This window comes from Uloborus diversus, chromosome 3 (assembly GCF_026930045.1).
Source record: "Uloborus diversus isolate 005 chromosome 3, Udiv.v.3.1, whole genome shotgun sequence".
Taxonomy (NCBI): Eukaryota; Metazoa; Arthropoda; class Arachnida; order Araneae; family Uloboridae; genus Uloborus; species Uloborus diversus.
The window spans coordinates 126,551,235-126,575,166 of NC_072733.1; the positions used below are offsets into that span (position 1 = coordinate 126,551,235).

Here is a 23,932-nt window from a genome sequence, read left to right on the forward strand (position 1 = left end):
TGGTCATTCACGGGATGGAATCAGACAAGATGCTTAAGTGCTTAAAATTCTAAGAACAAAGCAGAATTGTATTTTTAGACTTATTTATGCGTATGTATTGCACTTATGTCAGGTAGTGTTATTACATGTATTTAATCAAATAGTAGTGCAGTCGAACCTGTTTATCTCGAACCTGCCTATCTCGAAAACCTCTCTGTGTCGAAGTTTTTCATTTTCCCTGCACATAAAGTATTAATTCAATGTTTTCCCCCATGTTTGTCTTGAATGAAATTTTCTGAAAACCTGCATAACTCGAATTTCGACTTAAGTGTCTTTCTTGAATTCCATCCACAACAATCTTTATTGACTGGAATTTGGAGACAGAAATCACTTTTCTTAATATTAGCAGTCACATAATCCTCCAGAATTAAAACTTTATGTACAAAAAGCAAGTTTTCCAGCAATTAAATCCATTCTGAAACTGAGAGGAAGGGGACATTGTTGATTAGTAAAATTGCTCCCAAAGTTTTACTTTCGAGTCATTGCTCCAATTACTTATTTTTAGAACTTTTTTCAAAACTTCTGTATCTCGAAGCCTCCATATCTCGAATTTTTCTTATGTGCCGTAAAATTCGAGATAGACAGGTTCGACTGTATTGCATTTTAAAAAAAAATGTCCTACTGGCCTGCCTCGTTATAAAAATTCCTGTATGTCCTCTTTTTTTTATTTTCAAAATGTTCCTATATTATTTCGAAAAATTCCTATATTGTTTGCAAAAAATTCCTATATTTTCCATCGAATTCCTATATTTTTTTCAGAAAATTCCTATATTTTCTATCCAATTCCTATATTTTTTTCAGAAAATTCCTATATTTTCCTATATTTTTGTTGGCAAATGTCACTTCTATCCCTGTAACTATACATTCTGTCCAACACTTATGGACATAAGAAGAATTTTTCAACAATCATTTTGGACAAATTACTTTAATTTGGGTTCATCTCTTCCAGGTGTTACAATTTTTCTACTTCGTTTACTTTGAATACTTTTTAGTTGGTCAGTCCTTCTATATTCTTTTAAAATCTCACATACCATAGATTATAAAAGGTTCATTTGAATTGAGTTGGATAGTTTTTCTCTAACTTTAAGAAATGATACAATATGTAACTTCGTTTTTTTCCTATTTATCACCTTGTCGACCCATTTTGAGCAGTAAAAGGCTTTTAAAATAGCGTAAAATTGTCCGAGCGCCCAGCTCCATACTTGTGACAAACTACAGTCGAGTCCCGACTTACGCGAGGGATGCGTTCCAAGACCCCTCGCATAAGTCGAAATTTCGCTTTGTGGAAAAAGATATGCGTAAAAACTTTTAGAAACATACCCAATTATTTAACACACTTGAAAACACCACCTAAAACTGTTTTAAACCATTCCTTAACTATACATTACCATTTCTTCTATCAAGAACAGAATTTTTATTTGTATTTTTTTGAAAAGTTGTTTTTTTCGACATAAAATACTGTTACCATGCAAAATCAATGATCAATGGGAAAGCGGGACATAAAATAAACTAGTACGGCACGTACAGTATACTAATAAAATAATGACTATATTGTACTGTATGTACAGTAGATCCAGTAATGATATTTGTAACCTAAAAAAATTAAGATGATGATGATTTATGCTGCGTTATCAAACTGTTATTCGAATATATATTTTAAATACAGTCGCATATATAGCTAATTCTTTTATAACGTTTCCATCTGTGGCAACAACCCCTTTCCAGGCTTTTTTAATTTGCAATACAAGAGCAGCTTCAATTTTCATCATTTTCGCGTTTTGCTTAAATACTACACGGCAAACTCTTACGGATTTCTTTTTCTAGACTTTTAACTGTGCATATGGAAGAGTCACTCATACCCAATTGTCGTGTTACCTTACCTAAGATAAAACAGCGGTCTTAAGTGTCATTACATTTCATCAACTTTCGCATTTAGAATGAAAAAAATAAATGGAACATGAGGAGTGTGTTATTTGTATGCACGAACAAAGCGATGTTCAGACTAGTACGCTGTGGGAACTTCAGCTGTCAGTGATGCTAAAGGAATGAAGGTTCATTTGCGAAGAAAATATTTTTAGTAGCCAATAAGAGAGTTGATACTTACGCACCACGATTCCTGGCGATTAATTTGCGTTAGGTCAAAAATTCTTTACTGGGAAAAAAAATCGTGTTATAGCCATTTCCCGTAAGTCGAATCGCGTTGTAGCGGAAGTCGACTGTATAGGGTAACAGCTATGCAAATGTTTTTGCTACTTTTTAAAATTCACATTGAATGAATAGATTCTAATTTTTTGACCCATATAAAAAATCTATCTATTTTTTCCAATGTGTTAATGATCCATAAATTAATAAAATAATATCTGAAAAGCTGTTTAAATTGATTTACCCATTGGTGAATAATGAGTTTTAGTCTTTTTAATTTGCATGCGTTCATTTTTCCCGACTCGGGGACAAGTTTTGTTCGAACAGTTCTGATATTCTATTATTTTGAATTTGGGTAATAGATTGTTAGTTGAAAATTTGCATAATGTTGTAAAGTATACCCAAAGAACTTTGATTCACATTGATTCTTCAGCAATCAATTATTTTTTATTAGTTTAAATGGATAAAAATCACCGTTTTTATATTGCATGTGCCGCATCTGTTCAGGTGAAAAACTAAATGTTCCTTGAGTTTAAACTTATACCTCAAATTATGGCTCAGTTTCTGAAAGAATACCACCTTCTTACTACTCTAATCTGTTTTTATTTTGGTGTAACATACATAATATGGCTGAGCAAAGAAAAAAGCAAATTATAGGGATTAAAGCTAAAATCAAATTTTAAACAGCAAAAACAAAAACAAAATTCTATTTAAGTATGTATTTTTTTTCTTTGAAACTTGTTTTTGATGTTATGAAATGTTTAATCCCAGGTTCATCACTCCTTAACTTCCAATAGTAGTCATCAAGCATGTTTCTGTCCTATCTTCCTTGATATTTGTGCAACATATTTTTAATGTCTTGGAGGAATCTTTCACCCTGTTCTTCACTCACAGATCCTAAATTTTCTGGGAAAAAGTCTACACGTTTGTGAAGAAATGTGGTATTTAATAGTCATGAAGCGAACTAACGCTTGAAATTTGTACAGCATGTGCATTGCAATTCCTTTTAAGTCCTTTGACATCTTTGAATGCAACCCAAGCATCTTTTTCCTTTGCTGTCATGGTAGTTCAAGTACTTTGTCCTTCATCAACAAAAATTCCCTCTTTCAACTTGGTATCAGATAAGCCAGTTAACTTTTTGCACAAGTATTTGAAGCAGTTGCGGTCTTTTGGTATAGCTTGACAAACTGCTTCATTAAGCCCAGTTTTACATTCAGTGGCAGTAACAAACATTTTGGCTCAACTAAGCTTTTCTAAATCAGCTTCTTGGTGCCTGATTCCAGATTTTGTCTTCTCGGCAATTCTTTCTGACCCAATGCTGAGCCTTATCACATATTACGATACTGGGGGGGGGGGGAGGAGAAAGGGATCGGGAGTATCTCAGATGGGTATACTGTAGGTTTTGGATTTCCCCACTGTAGAAAATGGTCAGGGAAGAAGAGAAATTCAAGGCCAAAAAGGAAAGTAAAAAAACATGGCAGATGAACATAAAACAACATAAAATGGAATTTTTCAAAGATGTGACAGGATGGAATTTTAAAATAATTTTTCCCGAAATGAGCACCCAAAAATACATCAAGTTCAGCTATTACTCATCCTGTATTTTTTCATCTTAGGCCTGTATTATTAGAAAAATAACGCTGATTTCGAAATATCTAAATTATAATGCAAAAAATGATTGACCCTTTTACTGTTATTGAAATTTGAACATTTTAATATTTTTGCTTAAAATTTTGGAGCTATGTTTCTCACAGAAGATATCATTTGATTTGAACAAAAACTTATATCTGTAATGTCCATGGTGATTGAATATTTTGGCAGGTATTGCATTTCACTCTGGGAAAAAAGTGCGAATCGAGGTAACCTAGTATGAGGGTGGTTCAAAAAGTTTTTAGACTTTACTATAAAAAATAAATTTATTTACAAAAATTACTTGTAACTTTTCAAAATACAACCCTTTGGCTGCAATGCACTTGTCCACTCAGGAAAACCAGTCTTTGAATGCTGATGAACACTCATCTTTACTTAACCGGTTACTTCACTGCCAAATCTGCTTACCGGCATTTTATTTTTAATTTTGGGGAACAGGAAAAAGTCGCAGGGTACAAGATCTGGGGAGTAGAGAGGGTGTGGTAAAGTTTTGATACTTTCTGCTTCAAGATGATTCTTAGTTCTCTATATAGAATGCGTCGAAGCATTGTCGTAGTGCAGGATCATTCCATGCATTCTGCCTTTGGGCCTTTTTTGACGCCACTGTTCCAGAACTTCTATAAAACGCTTGGTCACATTTTAGTCTGCTGTAACTGTTCTTCTATCTTCCAGCGCTATGGTAGCAATCTGCCCCGAGTATGAAAAAAATATTGCCACCATTCGCTTTCCAACACTTCTTGTGCATTAACCTTGGTTGGTGGCGGATCATCAGTAATGCACCAGGTCATGGACTGGTGCATTGTTTCTAGCTAAAACTAGTAAATCCATGTTTCGTTGCCTGTAGCTATATCCCAGAGACCTCTGTCTTCACCATCGTTTATTTCTTTTCCATCTTACGGCCACGCGAACATTTTTTTTGGCCGTCGTCACTGAGTGCTTGAGGGATCCATCTTGAGCAACACTTTTGCAGCAAAAGGTGATTGCTCAATATAGCATTAATGCTCCCAGAACTAAACTTTAAGATGCTACCTATATCCCAATGTGTGGTTCTTGGGTTTTCTCTCTCTAGGGACCACACTTTTTCAGCATTTCCCTCCATTGTCGAAGTGCTTGGACGTCCCCTTCTTGGGTCATTGTCTAAGGATCTTTTCCCTTGCTTAAACTTGTTGAACCAGTTGAATACTGTGCCACCTAAGGGAGAAACATCCGAAAGATAGATAAGGACTTTGAAAACACTCCGCAGCAGTCAAACCTTTCGAAAAATAGTAAACAGTCATGGCATGCAAAATTTCTCTGTTCCACTCCATTGTCAGAATGCGGGAGCGTTGTGTTCAAAAGAGGAAAGACCCCAAATAGAAATTCTTCGGTTGATGTCAGATGGTGCTGTCATCTACCATAAAATATTGTAGGTTGAAACTACTGATGGGCACTGAAAGTTAATTTTTAATTCTTATTTTTCTATGCGAGTCTAAAAACTTTTTGAACCACTTAGGTATGCTATGGACTTTTTTTGGGGGGGAAAAAGTCATAATGCATCTTATATTTTTGTAAGCAAAGGTTATAGAGGAATGAAAACGAGACCTCAAAGCTAGTTAATGGGGTATAAAATTCGTAAATAGTCTCAAGTCTTTGCCAAGTTATTTTCTTATTTTAAAATATGGTTTTAGAAATTGTTTTCTTTCAGGTGAAGGTGACAACTACAAATATGAATGGACATTGATTTCTCATCCTGAAGGAGATGAAACTGGCACAATGCAAGACCAGAACACCAAGAATTTAAAACTTTCTAAGGTAAAAACTTCATTATTTACTCTTTGCTAGAATGAGTAAATTGCTGAAAGTTTTCTTAATCACTAATAGTGCCTCTTAAGAACTGAGAGGGAAACTACAGCTCAACTTTTTATTCTCAGCTGAATCATGAAAATGGTTCATGAATTTGATTTTACATGCTTTTAAAGATTTTAAATAAGCTTTTATCAGTATTAAATGCATTATCAACAGAATGCCATCAGTAATACTTTATTTTTAGTTATTTAATCACAAAATGCTGGATGCAGGAAGGTTTTTATCAGCTCTGCTACATTGCCTTGCATCAAATACTATAGTCTATTAATCTGGTGAACTGTCTTAACTAAATCAGCACAGATTAGTTTATATGTGCTGTTGAAATCTTAAATGATTTTTCATATTACAAAAACAAATTAAAAAAAAGAGGCTAATTTGCATTTTATCCTAAACAAAATTAAAACCAAATTCATCTTATTTTCTAAGCCTACAGAAGAGAGAAAAGTTGAAGCTTATTTCGACAACTCAATACCTAATGAAAATTTTCAATTCTCAAAACAAATATTGCAAAATTTCATTGTTGATATTACATAGGTTTAATCTCTGTTGTTAGCTAATGTTACCCTCATTATCACATCTTTGTAAGCTTGAATAGGATAATAATAACAGTTTTTTTTTAATTTTAAAGTTCTATAATATGAAATTTATCAACACAAAATTCTGTATTATGATACTGTTTTACCTATTAATTATCCAGTGCCTTTTAAATTATTTTTTAACACAACACCGAAATTTTTGCTTTTTGCTGTTTAAATGCAACTGTGTCTAATATGATGCATTCTTATTTTGATACTTTTCTTCACCGGCAGATATGAAATCTGATATATAAAATCGTAAATTTGTAATTTTATAGCTCTGATGCAGTTTTATCTCAGCCTTTTTGTCTCTACTTTTCAACTAGATTTTTAATTATAATTTTGAAATTGCAAATAAATTTCTTCATGCTGAACAAAGATATGCTATTATTGGTTGCAAAGGTGTGCTATTATTTAAAGAAATAGATGTATTCTGATTTTAGGCTTTTTATTTATTGCATTATTAAACAATGTAGAATTATATGGTTTATATACGTTAAGTTTCAATGATTGCGTTTCAGTAGTATTATCTATGAACTTACTGATGAGCTTGAATGACAGATTATCTGCTAACACCATAGCGACTTATTTTTTTATAATTATAAATTTGAGATTCTCAATTTTCTTCATTCAGCATGCTGAACATACTTTCAATTGTTTTTTTTTCTTTAAAACTTTGATGACCACTAACATTTGTTTTGCACACAATCATCAAAGTGTTTTGTTTTTATTTCTCTTAGTTTCATCATTACTTAAAGTTTTTGCTTAGAAAGTAATTTTGATTAAAAAAAAATATGATTGCATGAATTACTTTGAAAATGATTAAATGGGTATAAAATAAAAGTAAACATTTGTAACATGATGTACTTAAACTTTTATAGTGAAATATGATAGACGGGGGGATGTGTCACTTTTTTTTTTATAAAATTATTTTTTAGTACAACTTATATGTAATACTTCCATTGTGTTTAAAGCAGTAGTTTAAAGTATTTTGCAGTCTATATCAAATTGACATAAGAACTAATATTATTATTTTAAAATCTGAAAGAGTCAAATAAGATTGGCTGAAAAACATGGGAAAGCTGAAAAAAAATTACTTGACAACTTTGGTCACCCTCTGCATCAGTGGTTTGTCGCCAACTTGGATATGTAGTGCCAAGCTCTTTAAACCCAGGAGGTAGATTTTTCACACATGTCAGCATGTTCTAATGCATTATCAGATCATTGAGTTTTTGCTTCCTCATCAGTTGTATCATGCAGGCCTATAATGTTTTTTTTTTCTATATTTTTCCATTAAAAAAAATATTTTCTTCATCTAAAATTTGTTTTTCTTGGGAATCAGTTGCAATGATGTTTCCTTTCTTTATACCCTTTATTGGTCTGTGTTTTCTGTTCTGCCTTTGAATATCCTCCAAAATTCTCAAGACCTAAGAAAACACTCGATGTTCCGTCAGAGCATGAGAGATGTTTTGTATCAGTTTTACCAATAATTGACAGATTACTATGATCTACTTTATCCGTGGTATCACATGGAATCAGATAGCTCAGTTAAAGATGAATTTACCATAGAATCTGCCGAAATGTCCCAATTTCCGTCTTAAGCCATCTGTTTCGCTATTTTGATAAGTTAAGCTGGACTTTTGATAAGTAACAAATAATTGGATCAAATGGTTAATTTTAGTCTTAAAATAAAATGTTAAAAATCAATGCATGCAAGAGGCAAAAAATAAACATTGCCTGCCTGAATTCAGAAAAATAATGATCATTTGATGACATACAAAATCCAGCTGGCTATTTGCTGTAGATTTATGGTTTACTATCACAATCTATCAATTCTTATGGAACAATTCAAAAAATCACTTTGTGCCCCGATCTCTCCCCGAAAACTATTCTAATGCCAGTAATTTGGAAGTTGTCGGAGCTTAAATTGTTTAGTTTATATTTAATTTCTTTGGTAGTTTTGTATGTCTGAATCATAAAAACTTGTTTATTTTCAGCTGAGAGCTGGAATTTATACTTTTAAAGTAACTGTGTCCTCTTCTAATGCACTTGGAGAAGCCATGGTTAATGTTACTGTTTTACCTCGTATGTATATGCTATTATTCTAAGCAAAAGTTTCATGTATGATGTTATGTGCATAGTATTCCTCATTGGTGAAATAAATATTTTGTGTTTTATGTACATACACACACACACACACACACACACATATTGTTGCTACAAATTTTGTAAATCAATGTTATACAGTCAAACCTCCATATATCAAACTTCCACATATCAAAATTTTCTGTATCTCGAGCTTCTAGCAGATCTAAATGTTCATTACATAGAAAAACTGTTTCTATATATCAAAAATAATCTCCACGTATCGATTTTTTTTTGAGGCATAATAGGGGATTTTATTCCACTTTAGACATATTACTTCGTGAAAAATGAAAGTCAGGACAAAAGAGAAGGTCAGAAAAGGTCACAGCAAACCTCCACATTCCCACAAACCCCACTGGAGTTGAAGGGTTTACCCCTGGGGTGGACAAACATATTCTTTCTCTGAAATTCCCGGATTCCCACCCACCCATAATCATTTTCGAGTTTTGGTTGTGATCTGTCGTGTTGAAAAAAGTTTCCGGCTATTCCTTTTGTCAGGTGGTGATTCCTTTCTCCATGCTTATTACTTAATTTCACCGAAAATTGTTCTAATTATTGCTTTGCCAATTTGGTTTGCTTTTGTTTTCCCTCTCGATTACAATGTCAGAGAAATAAAATGAGGGAGGTAGTTTAAGTTTAGTTTAACTTTGTTGAATGACATAGATAACAGTTACAGAGAGTTAATAGACAGAGGGTTACATAATTTCAAAATGTTAATGCTTTTTACTGTTCTAATGCAAATTATGTAATTTTTTTCTAAAAAACTCTGCCAAATAGACTGTTTATCTATCCTTAACTGGCTGTTTTCATTAGTTTGCAATTAAATATTTAACGTAAAGTGATTTGAATGTTTAATATTTTTGTGAGCACTTTTTTCTGTAATAAAACATTTAAGTGATTTATTTGTATAGTTAGCACTTTATTATAATAATACTGAGATAAGTCATGCCATTCATAGTGCTTATAATGTCATTAAGGGTTCTTTACATTGTTATTTTCAAAAATCAACCAACAATTTGAATTTCTTTCAAAAAAAGAAAAAAAAATTGATCAATAAGCACGTTTTTAGTTTTAATTTGATTTCAATTTTGAATAGCTTGTTCTGTACTGAGAGCATATAAGATTTTTTAACCTACTTCAAAAAAGGCGGTTATGATTTTGTCTTGCAGCTTTTTATGTATGTTTTCGTATTACTCCAAAAATACTGGACAGACTTGAAAAATTCTTTTTTTGGAAGGGTTTACTTTCTATATGGTCCCTTGTTAATTTTCTCTGGATCTGATAAGGGATCCGGGAGAAATCTAAGAAACCTTAAATTTCATATGTTGTGGCTAGGTAGACCAGCTTTCGTCAGCTGCGCGCAGTGGCTGCACAATGTGTCACAGGTCACGTGGTTTTGGCGTGAACGGTGCATTTTTTTGACAGAGGAATCTTGTCTTGAACAATATTTAATTCTCACACATCAGGATGCTTGGTTTCCATGCCGCCGTCTGTTAATTTTAATTATAGTCGTACTAATGTATTTATTACTCATGTAGTAAATCAGTAAATTAAATGTATTTTGCTACAGAAATAGTTGAATTAATTTAATATAAAATTTTTTTTTGCTAATAAATAACTTTATTTGGTCATTAAAGTTTTTTTTAAATATTTCAGTTCTGAAATATGTTTAGTGTTCAATTCAAGGGGAATTGAAGACCGCCCCCCCCCCCCCCGCCGTCTCTGACGATTAAATTTATATTCCTTAATAAATGTATAGTAACTGGTATCCGATTTCTGAAGTTTGACAAGTATTCTAGATTTAATATTTCATGAGGCCGTCAGTTTAATTTACAGCTATTGCAATACTAATTAACAGACTTTGTTGGATTTTTTTTTATGTTCTATGCTCCGCGATTACTAGAAAACGCCTGGACCAATTAGGAAAATTCTTTTCCTGTTTGAAATGGAATACTTCTCCCAGTCGTCTAATGGTCTTCAAGTCCGGGTATGAAGGATCCTGGAGAAATCGAGAGAGCTCTTCAAATTTCATACTCGCCCTTTGTTGTTTGTAAATTCATAGCGTCTCACTTAGTGAAACAATTTTTATGGTTTTTTTGTTTAATGGATAGGAGTGATCTAACTTAGGTCGCAAACATTTGTTTCACCATATTTGTTCTTTAGAAAAAAAGTTATAACCTTTAACAATAAACTTCATTTAATTTCAATAATGATGATTATAATTTTCAACGATTAAATATAAAATCCATTGTTGAAGAAAGGGCCATAAAACAAAGGTACTTTCTTTACTCAGTGTTAAAAAAAGTACCATAAAACATTAAAATTAATCAGGGGTGCTCCTTAAGGGCGGGGATGGGGGGGTTTGAGGGGTATTTTTTCTTTTTAAGGGGCTCTTGCTTTGTACCCCCTCTAAATATTTCCCCTGTGTAAATCATTAGTAGTCACACATACCTGCCAACTCTTCCGGATTTCCCGGAAGTTTTATGGATTTTCATGTCTTTTTCCGTTTTTCTGGTTATGAGCAAAATGTTCCAGATTTTTCATGTTTTGTAGGAAAAAAAATTGTATCTCGCCAATTTTGGCACTAACAATACTTTTGTGGAACGCGGCATTGCGTTTTAGGCCAAGTAGCCAAGGAGAGGTTGCCATAGGAGAATCGCATGAGAAGACGTGAGGCTAGATTATGACGTCACTGAGGGATACACCGAATGACTTCATTAGGACCCAATCGAAGCGAGCGTCGCGGCGGGCAACTAGGGGCACAATTTCGGCACCGATCTTCATCTTTTCATTCACGTTGTTTTTGCTTCATTCTTTTTTTAAGACGAGTATGAGTAAAAAACGTTATTTCCAAACTTTTAAAGAAAGCAATACAAGTAATATTTACTAAAAGAAAGCAAGTTCAATTGATATGAAATTCATAACTAATATATTGCTAAATGTAAAAAGAGTAGATGTCCTGTCTGATTTTATTTTGCGTTAAAATCTTCTGGATAAAAATATCTTCCGGATTTTTTTCTCGGAGGTTGGCAGGTATGCTCGCAAATTTTGAATAAAGACTCCTCTGAAGCAAACAGGAAATTCATTTAGTATCATTGCTCCAGTAGCATTTTGATCTTCATATATACAATATCACATTAGATACTCTGTTTCTAGTGTGATGTTGATCTATAACGGAGCCAAGTAAAGAGGAATGTGACTTTTTTCACAAGTTACATGGCATGTATTATTGTGAAATATAAAGTAGTTAAGAAAACCAATAACATTTAAATGGTTCTAACTAAATTAGCTCACTAATAAATTCTGGAGAGGAACAAAGATCAGTTTTTAATGCCAATCGTATAAAATGTTATGCCCATTAAGATTTTTTTAAAAAAACTGATATCAAAAAAGACGTTCTCAATTCGTCGGAATCTTTTTATGTATGTCCCCCGTAAACTCACACATGCATAGACCAATTGGGAAAATTCTTTTTTATCTCACTACCTAACGTAACTCACAACCCACCAAGTCTGAGTTAAACACTAATTTAACAAAACACGAAAGTCTTTAAAACTAAACCTACTCAGTTAAGTTAGGTAGTAGTTTATAAGAGGCCCTGATTTTCAAATGGTTATTAAAAATTATGAGATCGTATATAATTAGTTAGGTATTAAAATAATTCATGTATAGTAATTAAAAATCTTTATTTTATAATTGGGTGTTTAGTTTAGTTGATTTTTGTACTGGAATTGTAAAATAAATTTGATTTATACGTTTGGGTAGGAAATCATATGTAAATATGACCAATTATTTTTTACTTTTTAGTTCCTCTTTGTATTTTGAAGTTGGTTCTTTTTTTATTGGAAAATAATTTATTAGCTGTAATATCATCTAAAAAAAACTTACATAATTGTGTTTTAAGCCCAGAATCAATAGAAAAACAAGGAGTTTGCTTACATCCAAAGTTCCTCAAAGTTCTAGGTTTATTCCACAAAATTCCTGGGTTTATTCCTGTAGTTCAAAAACTGGGTCTTCTGCATCTCTAGTGCTACTGGCATAGCAAAATCTTTTGGGTGGAAAATCAATCAAACTAAAAGGATTTTCTTTTAAGTTTCAAAAATTTCAAGTACATAATCAATTTTTTAGTATCATCAGTTGGCAAAACATTTAGCAGAGAAAATGAATTTTTTTAGGAAGACAACCTTAGAGCAAGTATTTTGACTCATGAGAACTTAATGCACTTATGAAATTGAAAAATAAATAAATAAATAAATAAATAAATAAATAAAAAAAATAAAAGAAAAAATGACTGTAGGAATCACTTTAGCAGCTTATTTTCTACTTTTGTCTGAAATAAGTTTTGTGATTGTTGACATTTTCTTAATAATAACTAGCATTTACTGAAGCATACTTTTTAATGAATTAATGGGACAAATTGGATGGGATCTTTTGTTTTGAATAAATGAAGCAGAGTAGTATGACACGAGATTGTTAGGCTTACTTTTTCCAAACTTCTTGTGCTACTATGATTTTTATCTCAAATTTCATCTACAATATCTTTTTGATTTATTGCATTTTTTTTCTTAGCAAAAGTGAGATGTGATCTCATTTTTTAACTTTCCCTTTTTGATTTATTCAAATTTTTATAGAAACTATGATTAAGTTTTATTTCTATTTTTTGTAGCCGAGAGAGAAAACAAACCTCCTGTGGCCATTATTCAGCCTTCTAATGTCACTGTAAAACTGCCAAATAAAGATACTGTATTAGATGGCTCATGTAAGTGATATTTTTTTTTATTTGATAAGTTATTCTGATTCTTAATTTTTGAATCCCTTTGTCTATCAATATGTACATTGACTTCTTTACTTAAAAACTTATCTTCCTCTACTTATGTATACTGTCGGTTGGACTATTGTGTGTCAGGGGTGACTATTGTGAAAAACCTAGCCAAAAAAAAAAAAAAAAAATCCCATTCTATATCTGATTAAGTTTTTGTCATTTCTTGATGACTGTTTAGCTAAATATCAAAACTCACAAAAATATTGTTGGTTTTCTTGAATTACAGTTCTAAAACACAAAAGTTGAGGAAAATCAATTGTTTTTAAAAATGAAAGTTGAGAAAAATCAATTGTTTTTACAAAATAAATGTTGAGAAAAATCAATTGTTTTTTCAAATTTGATAATATTAACAAAACTTTTGTTGTGGAGGGTGTAATAGTGATAAGCAGAGTTCACACTGCCTTTACAAACCTGTATATACTCCTTATTTTCTGATACTCCTCAATAAGAACCCTTATTGTCCTTATTTTTCATTAAAGTCCAGTCTTTTTTTTTTTTTTGCTATTCTCTTCTGTTTGTAATTGGTTGCTGGAACTGCCTATTTTGTTTTCCCAGTTTGTGTTTGCTTTGTATCAGACCAGAAATTTTTGCTTTACTTGGGTGGCATTGCTCTGGACTTTGCCCAGTTTCAAAATAGAACCAAAAAGAACAAATTTGTTTAAGCTTTGCATATTTTTTATGGAAAATCGCATGTCTTCTCAGAGCCAAACACATGCCAATTTTACTGCCATTCATCAATTTCATCAATATGCAAAATATCGTACTAGCAAAATCACTCTTCACAAATATACCATAATAAACCAGCAGCTTCACAAAAATGACTTAAAAATTGGCACTTTTCAGAAATAATTTTAAAAAATAGTCTCATTTACAAAATATACTTGGGGGGGGGGGGGCAGATCTTTTAATTATGGTTTAGTTAAGTTTTCTTAGTGTTTCTTGTGCTCATAGAAATGACACTTACTCGATTTTAGGGTATTTTCTGTAATTAAGTAATCTTTCTGGTGCAATCTTTTGGCATCTGCTTCTGGTTAGTCATTTTACAAAATATGTCCTGAATTGTGCACAGTATAAAACATTAAATTAGTAAATATTTAATGAAAATATTTCAATTGAAGCAGTGAGAAGCAAAAGGATGTAAGTGGCAAAATCAAAAATTTGAAGATAACCAGTACGAATGGTAGGTGGACCTCTCCTTTGTCTTGGGGCAAGAGATAGTACTAGTAGCCCTGGTAGTAGCTACTATACCACATGATTTAGAAAAAAAATTCAATGAAAGCCTACCTAGGATGTTATCTTTAAACACGTTTTACTCAAAACTTGAAAATGTCCTCTTACATCATTTTGCTTCTCACTGCCTCAATAGTAAAGAAAAATAGGATCCTGTCTGAGCAGCTCAAAGGGTCATAGTAACTGGAGTTTCACTATAAAACATTGTCGTCAAGTCTAGAGCTACTTAGCATTAAGATTATATGCCACAAGCCCAGGACTATGAAAAGGTGATGTTACATTTGGGTGTCACGTTAACAAGGTTTGGCTGTATTTAAAGATCTAGCACAAGACAAAAAACGGCAGAACTTAAGTTAGTTTTAAGCATACTTATTTTAAAAAAAGTTTCATAAATTTGTTTTTCATCATTTAGTCTTGTCTTAAGGAAAAAAAAAAAATGCTATATTATGTTACTGTGAAAGAGCAAAACTGGAGAATGTTGACTTTCACTGATGAATGTATAGAAAATTAACTGAATCTGGTCTTTGAGCAATAGTTTTTCAGATGCATGCACACGTGTGTGCGTGCCATACATGTATTTGTGTCTCATATGTATCTATGTTCACTTTCTTCCAACCGTATGTATAATTTGATGCATTTAATTTGAAAGAACACTTTTGTCTTCATTTTTACATCTTAGTTATGTTTTTTTTTCTGTACATAGTATAATGTGTGTTTTGACACATTTTGTATAATTTAGTTAGTACTGATGATGACAGAATTGTTAAGTATCAGTGGGAAGTTTTAGAAGTGCCTATTGGATATTCTGTTCCACTTAATGAAACTCCAACTCTGCAGTTGAAGAATTTAACTCCTGGATTTTATCGCTTTAAGTGAGTTCTATTTCTTATGAGTAATTTGAATTGTTATTCTTTTTTGCATTAACTTCTTTTAATATATTATGCTCATTTATTTATTTATTATTTTTTCGAGGAACAACTTATAGCTCTGAGAAATTTGATCAAATGGAAAATTTTGGATCTAAAGCATTACGCAATTATTGAGATTGGTTTTTGTAATAAGTGGAGGGCAGCTGGAGAAAAATATTCTAATACACAAAAATCAAGTTATAATTTAAAAAAATCTGAACTTGTATGATTTTTCCTAGAAATGTTTTTTTTTGGTTGGTGGTTAATTAATTATACATATGATTACTTAATTTTGCATGTAAATATAGCATTCTATCAAAGCCTCAATCATGCAAAAAAAAAAAAAAAAAGGTTAAATTGCATGAAAAAGGCAACTTTTGTACTTTCGCTCTCTAGACTCGAAAATGTGCAATTTTTATATTCTACAGAAATGTTTTATTTCTGCATTCACGATTTTTGTAGAGAGTTCTTTTCTGCAGTCATGATTTTTATTAGTTTTTGCTTTTCTTTTGAATTCACAAGAATAAAATTTTGTGAATTTTTTCATTGAACATTGATTTCCACTCCACCAACTATTGGAGATAATTTGCAAATCAAGCAATTCCACACTTTCTGAGCAGTTGGTCTTTTGATGTAATTATTTTTTCTTTATTTCATGGTCAGACCATGTAAAATTGTACCAGAATGTGAGAGTATTTACTTCTTTAGCTTTTGTTTAAAAGGCTTGGACTGAAATCAAGGAAATATTCACATTTTTGATTTTTTCCCCTGGGAATTTTTCATGGAAAATATTCAGAAATTCTGCCTAGTGTATAATTTAACTGTCCAACTCTTAATCTCATTTTTTTTGCTAAATTACTTGAATCATATATGAATATATATGGTACAGTGATATTTTTTTTATCATCAATTGGTGAACAATGAATTATATGACCATATTCAACTTTTAATCTTCCAGTTTTTACTTTTTGATTAAAATAGCATTGTATATAATGTGATGTGACTTTATATATATATATATATATATATATATATATATATATATATATATATATATATATATATATATATATATATATATATATATATATAGTCATTCCCATTCATAGCAAAGTTGAAGGACAAATAGAAATTTTGTTTTGACCGTAGTTTCTGGTATAAAAAGTTAAATGAAACACAGTAAAATTTAAAGGAGAATTGAAGCTATTACGTTATAGCCATAAATTCCCAAAATATGACTTCACTATGAATGGGCAAGATATCTTAGCATTAATAGAACTTGTTTTTTTTTTTTTTTGTTTGTTTAAATTGTCTTATAAATCATTTATTTTTCATCTTTTAGATTAACAGTTACAGATTCCAAAGGGGCATCAAATTTTACTTTTGCCAATGTGACAGTTCAAAAAGGTACAATTTAAAAATATTGGTGCTTGTTAGAGCAGGAATAGTACCTCACAAACATAATTGAAGTCATGAATTTATTACTGTGTATACTTTTTATATTGATTTAGTTCAGTGTATATTTCAGTGTGGTGCTTGAAAATTCCTTTAAAACACCTTGATATCCATTTTTAAGTACACTGGAAAGTCTATGAATTTGTATTTTGCTTCTTAATGAACCTCTTATGTTCCATCTCAAACATTTCTTTTATAGAATACTAGCAGTACCTGCATGGCGATGCCTGTACCAAGAAGTTAAAGAAAGTCCGTTGAACAAAAAAAAAAAAAAAAAAAAAAAAGAAAAAAAAAAGAAAAATCCCCGCCCTCTTCTAATGTGAAATGATCATTTTCCTTCAACTAAAATACATACACATCTTTTCAAAAGACCTATTAAGTCTCTTTGGAACTTAAAACTATTCCCCAAAACTCAAAAAAATATTAACAGTAGCTTTAAAACTCAAAATAATCCTTCATCTACATAGTTCACTCCTTAACGCGCCAAGAAAACACACTACCGTAACCATGCCCTTTAGCGAGTAAAGCAGTTTTCCCCCCTGCAGTTTAAAATGTTTCTCCAAATAAACAATGCTATAACAAAAACGTTATAAAGAACAATCACAATTGAATAATTTGACAAATCATATTATTTACTTAGATAAGTAACTATCTTCAACCATAAGAACCAAAACAAACGTTGAGAAATAAGGAAAACAAAACCCAATAGAAAAATTCTACAAAATCAAATTATGTACCAGAACATCGAAAAAAAAAAAAAAACACACATTCAAAAATGTGTTTGCTGATCACAACAGTGTAGCATGGGCATGGTTCCTCGCAGCTATCGACACTGTCGGTCAGCGTCCTCTTGATAAGTTAACTTACCCCATCATCTAATAGAAATTCATAGAACTAAACAATTAATTAAACTTTCAATTTGCAATTACAAATATTTCGGTCAATTTAATTTCAAAAAATTGCATATAGCCTTCCTCAATAAATTGAGTATTCAACACAAGAATAATTTTTCAGTTCAAACCAGTAATTTCTGAGATTGGTGCATTCAAACAAACAAACTCTTCAGCTCTATACTATTAAGTATAGATATAAATTTCCCCGTTTTCATAACAATTTTTATTGCTGTTGCACTCCTATTAATCATAGGGTGATGTTAGTAGTGCCTATAGCCTTCTTTAATGAATGTACTATTGAACACAAAAAGAACTTTTGAATTCCAACCAGTAGTTTCTGAGATTAGCACGTTCAAACAAAAACTCTTCAACTTTATATTATTAGTTAATTAATAAGAAAAATAAGATAATGATATATATATATATATATATATATATATATATATATATATATATCGTTTTGTTTGGTATAAAGCGTAAGCTACGGTCATGTTTTGTAAACTCTATGGTAATTATCGAAGAACAGCTGGGGTGGGGGATGGAATAAAGGCTAGATCAGAAGAGGAAGGAGGGTTACTTGATAGATTATTTTTCCATTTCCGGAAGGGTTGCTGTAAACGATTTTCCTCCCCTGCTGAAGTCAGCTCTTCTAACTTGTGGTGCGTGTATCTAAAAGAAAAAGATACATCAGAATTCCTCCTAACATTTTTCCTTTTTTTGCTTTTTTTTCTGCAAAATAAATGGTATGTTTCCGATGATGCCTTCACACATGCTTCAAGGTCAAACTGGGAAGGAGTGAAATCGGTAACCAGTTTTATTTTCTTTTGGGGAAGGTAGGAAGAGAAAAGTGATAAGAGCTTCGACTCCTGTCTTTGTTCTTTATGGTAGTTGGAGGAATTTATCGTATGCAAATATTTTCTTTATTTCATATTCTGGTTTATGATCTTTATCTGCATGCGTTCTGTTGTTATTGAACTAATTGTAATTATACTTTATCGTTATTAATATGCTCCTCATAAATATAAATTAGTTTGTTTAATTAAATTTTACTAGTTAACTCTTACTTTTCATTTCGCTACTATTTTTGTTTGATGAATTTATTCATTTGAACTTTGCATGTTCTCATTTAAAAAATGATGTATCTGGATAAATCTGAAGATATTGGCTCCATCGATGCAGGAAAGAAGAACAAGTTTAATTGGGAATGGTAAAACAGAGTGGATTCCTACAATGAGAAAATGGAAATATGGTGTAAAAATAAATTGATAGGGCTGGATTTTGGTTTTGTGTTTCTTGCAACAAGCCCTTTACATATGCTAATGATGGTGTGAAGCTCACACTTTCAAGTCGAGCCATCGTGGCTATGCATATCCTGCATTCCAAGCATTTTATATTAAAAAAAAAAAAACTTTCCCAGTTTCATAACGTTTTTTATTGCTGCTCCACTTCTATTAGTCATAGCATGATGTTATACAGCCTATAGCCTTCCTCAATGAATGGACTATTCCAAAATAACTTTTCAATTTGAACCTGTAGTTCCTCAGATTAGTGCATTCAAACAGACTGTATAGCTTTATATTATTAGTATGGATGTACTAATTTCACCAATAAAAAGGAATTTGAATCAGTGTTGTTGCTTTATACACAAAGAGCTAAGATTCATTTGTTCATCAGTTGCCCTAGTATGGGAAAGTAGTAATCCAATTTTCATCTTTCACTTTCTTTACATTTTTCATAAAAAGAGGAGGCAGATGAGCATTAATTCCTTATCCTATCTAAAACACATCAATAGAATCAAGTTATGTTTTTTTTTTTGAAAGAGTAAATCTGTTTTTTTTTTTTTTGTTTGAAAAGACAAGTTCATTTCTCAGATTCTATTTACTTTAACATTACTTCATGCTTCTTTCACACCTTTTTGACTATTGAGCTTATTATAAATTATTTATTTCTTTTATTTATTTTACATAAGGTAGACCAGAGCTATTTGCCTGCATTTTCTTCAATTATTTTCAAGCATCAAATATATAATGAAACATTGTTAAACTTCCATTAAGTGTGTAACTTCCATTAAGTAATGAAGCAGTAGAAAAAAAGTTTCTAGTTCAAAATTTAATTCATTGTATCTTTTGCCTTTAATCCATGGAATAACATGCTATATAATGTTTTTAGAAAAGAAACTACTGCTACTCCTGCTTTATTTCAGATCTTGAATGAAAATGTCGCTGCTTCAACACATTAAGTAGCATTGCATTGAAAAGGAATAACTTTCTACATCTTCATTATTTAACTTGGCAGAGATGGAAAAAGGACTATATATGAAGTGATTACTTCACATTATGTCATAAAAACATAGTTCTCATTTATTATTTGCACTTTTCATCACACTTATAAAACCAATTTTATTGAACTAAAGCTATAGTTTAGCTTCATCTTTTTTTTTTTTTTTTTTAATGCCTTGGTGAATTTCAAGAAAGAAAAAGTTATTTTTTTGCAATAATAATTATTCAAAAAAAAAAAAAAAAAAAAAAAAAAAAAAAACGTTTGAATAGTGTTTTAAAATAGAAGTAACATTTTTAATTTTTTCAGAAACTGATTATCCACCTACTGCAAATGCAAAATCGGAAGTTGTGATATTTTTACCCCAAAATGAAGTAACATTGAATGGGAATCTTAGCACTGATGATAAGGGTATAAAGAGCTGGGAATGGAAAAAAAGCCCAGATACAGATAAAGCTGTTGATATGGAGGTATATTTTGTTGCTATTGTCTCCTATTATTTTAAATCAAGCTATTTTTGCATTTGTTTTTGTTTTTGGTAAATACACTGCTTGATAATTGCTAAGGAACAAGTGATTTATGCAAATTTGTACCTCAACCTGCTGGCCAATGAAAACAAATTCAACTTCAGATGGCGTGGTAGATCAAGACTCGTTATCTGTATAAAAGACAGTGCATACACGCTCAAGATTTGTACGAAAATTCACGCTGTTTGGTTTTTAACAAAAATAGTGCTGGATGTTAAAAAAGGTTTTTCTCTGAAATTCTGTTTGGTTCTTGAAATATTTAAGAGTAAAATGTCACCAAGACATCATTTGAGTACCTACAATCGCGGACGAGCGGTCGGACGACTGAAAGTAGGTCAAAATGTCACCACTGTAGCTGCTGCAATTGGTGTATCAAAAAGTGCCATCTCCGGATTAAAGAAGCCCGCTGAAGGTGGAAATGTTTCGCAAAAGCATGTCGAGGGTCGTGGTAGGAACACCACACCTTCAGAGGATAGGTATGTAGCGCTCGTGGTAAAAAGGAACAGAAATTTCACTCCTGGACAGATGGCTGCAAATCTTACAACCGCTATCAGTGCGCATGTTTCTGTATGCACTGAAACCCGTACGTTGCATCCAAGTTCAACCATGCCATGTTCGAGAGAGATTACGCTGGTGTAAGGGGCATGTTGTTTGGGATCATCAAACTTGGTCTAGAGTGATGTTCTCTGACGAATCTCGTTTCAGTGTGACAAGTGATTCTAGTCACCAACTACTGTGGAGAGAACGTGGAATACGTTATGCACAAAAATTTGTTTGCGAACGTGATTGGTAAGGCCCAGGCGGGATGGTGTGGGCAGGCATCATGCACAATGGCAGAACACCGCTTCACATTTTTTAACAAGAAAGCGTTGAGTCACAAATGTATTGCAAAGAAGTCATGCTGGACAATGCTCCTCTTTTTAGGGGGGCTGTAGATAAAGACTTTCTTTTTACGGGCGACGATACACGGCTACACAGGAGCATTGAAGTGTTAGACACACTGCAAAGTGAAAATATTTTCCGTATGCAATGGCCTGCTTACTTTCGCGACTTAAATCCAATTGCACTTGCCTGGGAGGACCTTGGCATAAGTGTTGCGCGAAGAACCGTCCCTCTCAGAACCGTACAAGAACTCAAATCCGCATTGAGAGAGGAGTGGGAAAACATCCCCCAAGCACCCCTCAATAATTAGTGGGGAGTATGGAAAACAGATATAAATTGTGCATCAGTGTCCCTGGTAATCATACATCATATCAAGGTACTCATGTCTCCATCATTCTGACCTAGATCATTTTTTTGGTGTTGTATGAAAATCATCTAAGTAGGATTATTTTCTTATTTTTAAGATTTTACTTCATTGATGCAGTAATATCTGTATTATTTTGTACTTATAATAAAGGCACATCATACCTACTAACTATATACTTCGTTCTGTATCTTTAATCATTATTCTTAATTATTCCAAAAAACGTAATTGTTCCTTAGCAATTGTCAAGCAGTGTATCTTACAAATTAGCTGCACAGTTTAGTACGTGTGCTGAATTTGTTATGTATGTTAATGCCATTTATTTTGGCAGATGAAACTATTTGTATAAAACATTCAGCTATAAACTAAAGTGAAGAAATGAAAGCGGAACAACTCTCAACATACTCGATGGCTTTTGATTTGAAAAAAAAACTTCTACCTTTTTCTAAGTCAGGAGTGCAAAAGACGATGTTTTTTGGGCTATGAGTATTTGCATATTCCTCAAAAACGATAGCATGCAAAAGAGACAATATGACAGTTCAAAGCAATTTAAAACAGTATAGAAATATTAATAAACAAAGCAAGTATTTTTGAATTTTTACAGCACTCGTTTGTTACAAGCACTTGGTTATAACAAGTAAATTTTGCGATTCCTTAATGCTCATTATGAGGGAGTTCAACTGAACGTTTTAGAGTAAACTTTAAAAAATAATAAAAGTAAAAATTCAATCTTTTTTAAAAAATATATTTCATGCAAGTCTAATGTGCTCACTTTTCCCCACTATTAGTAAAAAGTAAGCAAAATCTATTTCTTAGAAACAAAAAATGAGTTCACATTTTTGTGCTTTCAAATTGAATAATAGAATACAAAAAATTATCCTCATATATATACAATGGTAGCGCTAGAAAATGCCCGACGGGAGGACAAGCTTGCCCGATAGGGGGGCATAGATATATTTTTAAAATTTATAACTCCTCCTCCCCCAGTCTTTCACCTTTTATGATACATTTAAAATAATTATTCTTATCTCTAACAAAATGTATGAAGATTTAACATTTGTAGCCTATATTCCTGTAAAAGTAAAACTATTTATTAAATCTAGATTAAACGATAAAAATGTACCTACTTAAGTTTTAAACAATGGTAGTGAGACACAAAACGAAATTATAAGTTAAATTAAAACTGCGAAAATGAACTTTTGCAATAAATGCAGGGATTTCTTGAGGTCATGAAACTGAAGAATAGGGTGAGTGGAGGTGGGTATAAAATTGACAACTGCTCTTTTTTTTTTTAAAACGCATGCATTTTGCGTACAAAAACATTTGCTAGGTAACTTGAGTTTTTTAAATAACTATTCAGTTTTAAAATTCAAAGAAAAAAAATGAAAGTACCTTTGAAACTTAATAAGGGACAAATTTACCTCTAATTTTGTGAAGGCTGTCTTGTTTTTTTCCACAACAAGAACATTCGGTGGGTTTTACTCTTCTTTCCGAGCTTTTCAATGTTGTTTTATGCATTTCTGCAACATCTGCTTCAAGTGAAAGAGCATTTTGCTCTTTGAAACTTCTAAAAATGTATCTGAGAAACATAATAGGGCAGAAGAGATTTTAATTTTGAAAAAATAATAATGTTTGGGTAAATCTAATTTCTTTTAAAAAGCAATCCTTGAATAAAAAAATTCAGTAGTTGCAGCTAGTTGTCCCCGCCCCCACCCCCTATTTCTCTTTCTCCAGTTTGCTCTCTCTTTTTCAAGTTTGTCTGAAAATAAAAGTCTCTCCTCCGTATCCCCCCCCCCTTCCCACCAAAAACATTACGAGACATCTCAAATCTTACTTTCAGATTTCCTATTTCGCAACATTTCCAATGAAAGTCTCCGAATACCTTACAACATCGCTTAAAATTGCAGTCGAAAATCGCTTATAATTTCGTTTTTGGAGCTTCAATTTCAAAAGATTGTTGCTGTCCCTAATGGTACCAAACATAGTTCTACAATCGCATTTTTAAGACTTCATTTACAGAAAAGATTCGGACAAATAGCCCCCAAATCGCCCTCCTTTGATATATTCGAAAAAAATGTTTTTTTTAAACAGCAACTTTCGAAAAATTTAAGTGGAATAGTCTCTCCTCATATTATTATAGAATATTGGGTTTAAGTTTTTAAGACTTCAATTTTGAAA

The 23,932-nt window shown here is 31.9% G+C and overlaps 1 protein-coding gene across 1 annotated transcript in view; it reads left to right on the top strand.

Annotated features, from left to right (window-relative positions):
• The window catches only part of LOC129218416 (dyslexia-associated protein KIAA0319 homolog), a 159,281-nt gene that overhangs the window by 36,464 nt on the left and 98,885 nt on the right, over positions 1 to 23,932 (top strand). The window contains exons 7-12 of the mRNA XM_054852671.1: positions 5,516 to 5,622; positions 8,249 to 8,336; positions 13,063 to 13,155; positions 15,188 to 15,320; positions 16,699 to 16,763; positions 20,291 to 20,451. Of these exons, the coding sequence (XP_054708646.1) occupies positions 5,516 to 5,622; positions 8,249 to 8,336; positions 13,063 to 13,155; positions 15,188 to 15,320; positions 16,699 to 16,763; positions 20,291 to 20,451 (647 nt within the window). The remainder of the gene's footprint in view (positions 1 to 5,515; positions 5,623 to 8,248; positions 8,337 to 13,062; positions 13,156 to 15,187; positions 15,321 to 16,698; positions 16,764 to 20,290; positions 20,452 to 23,932) is intronic.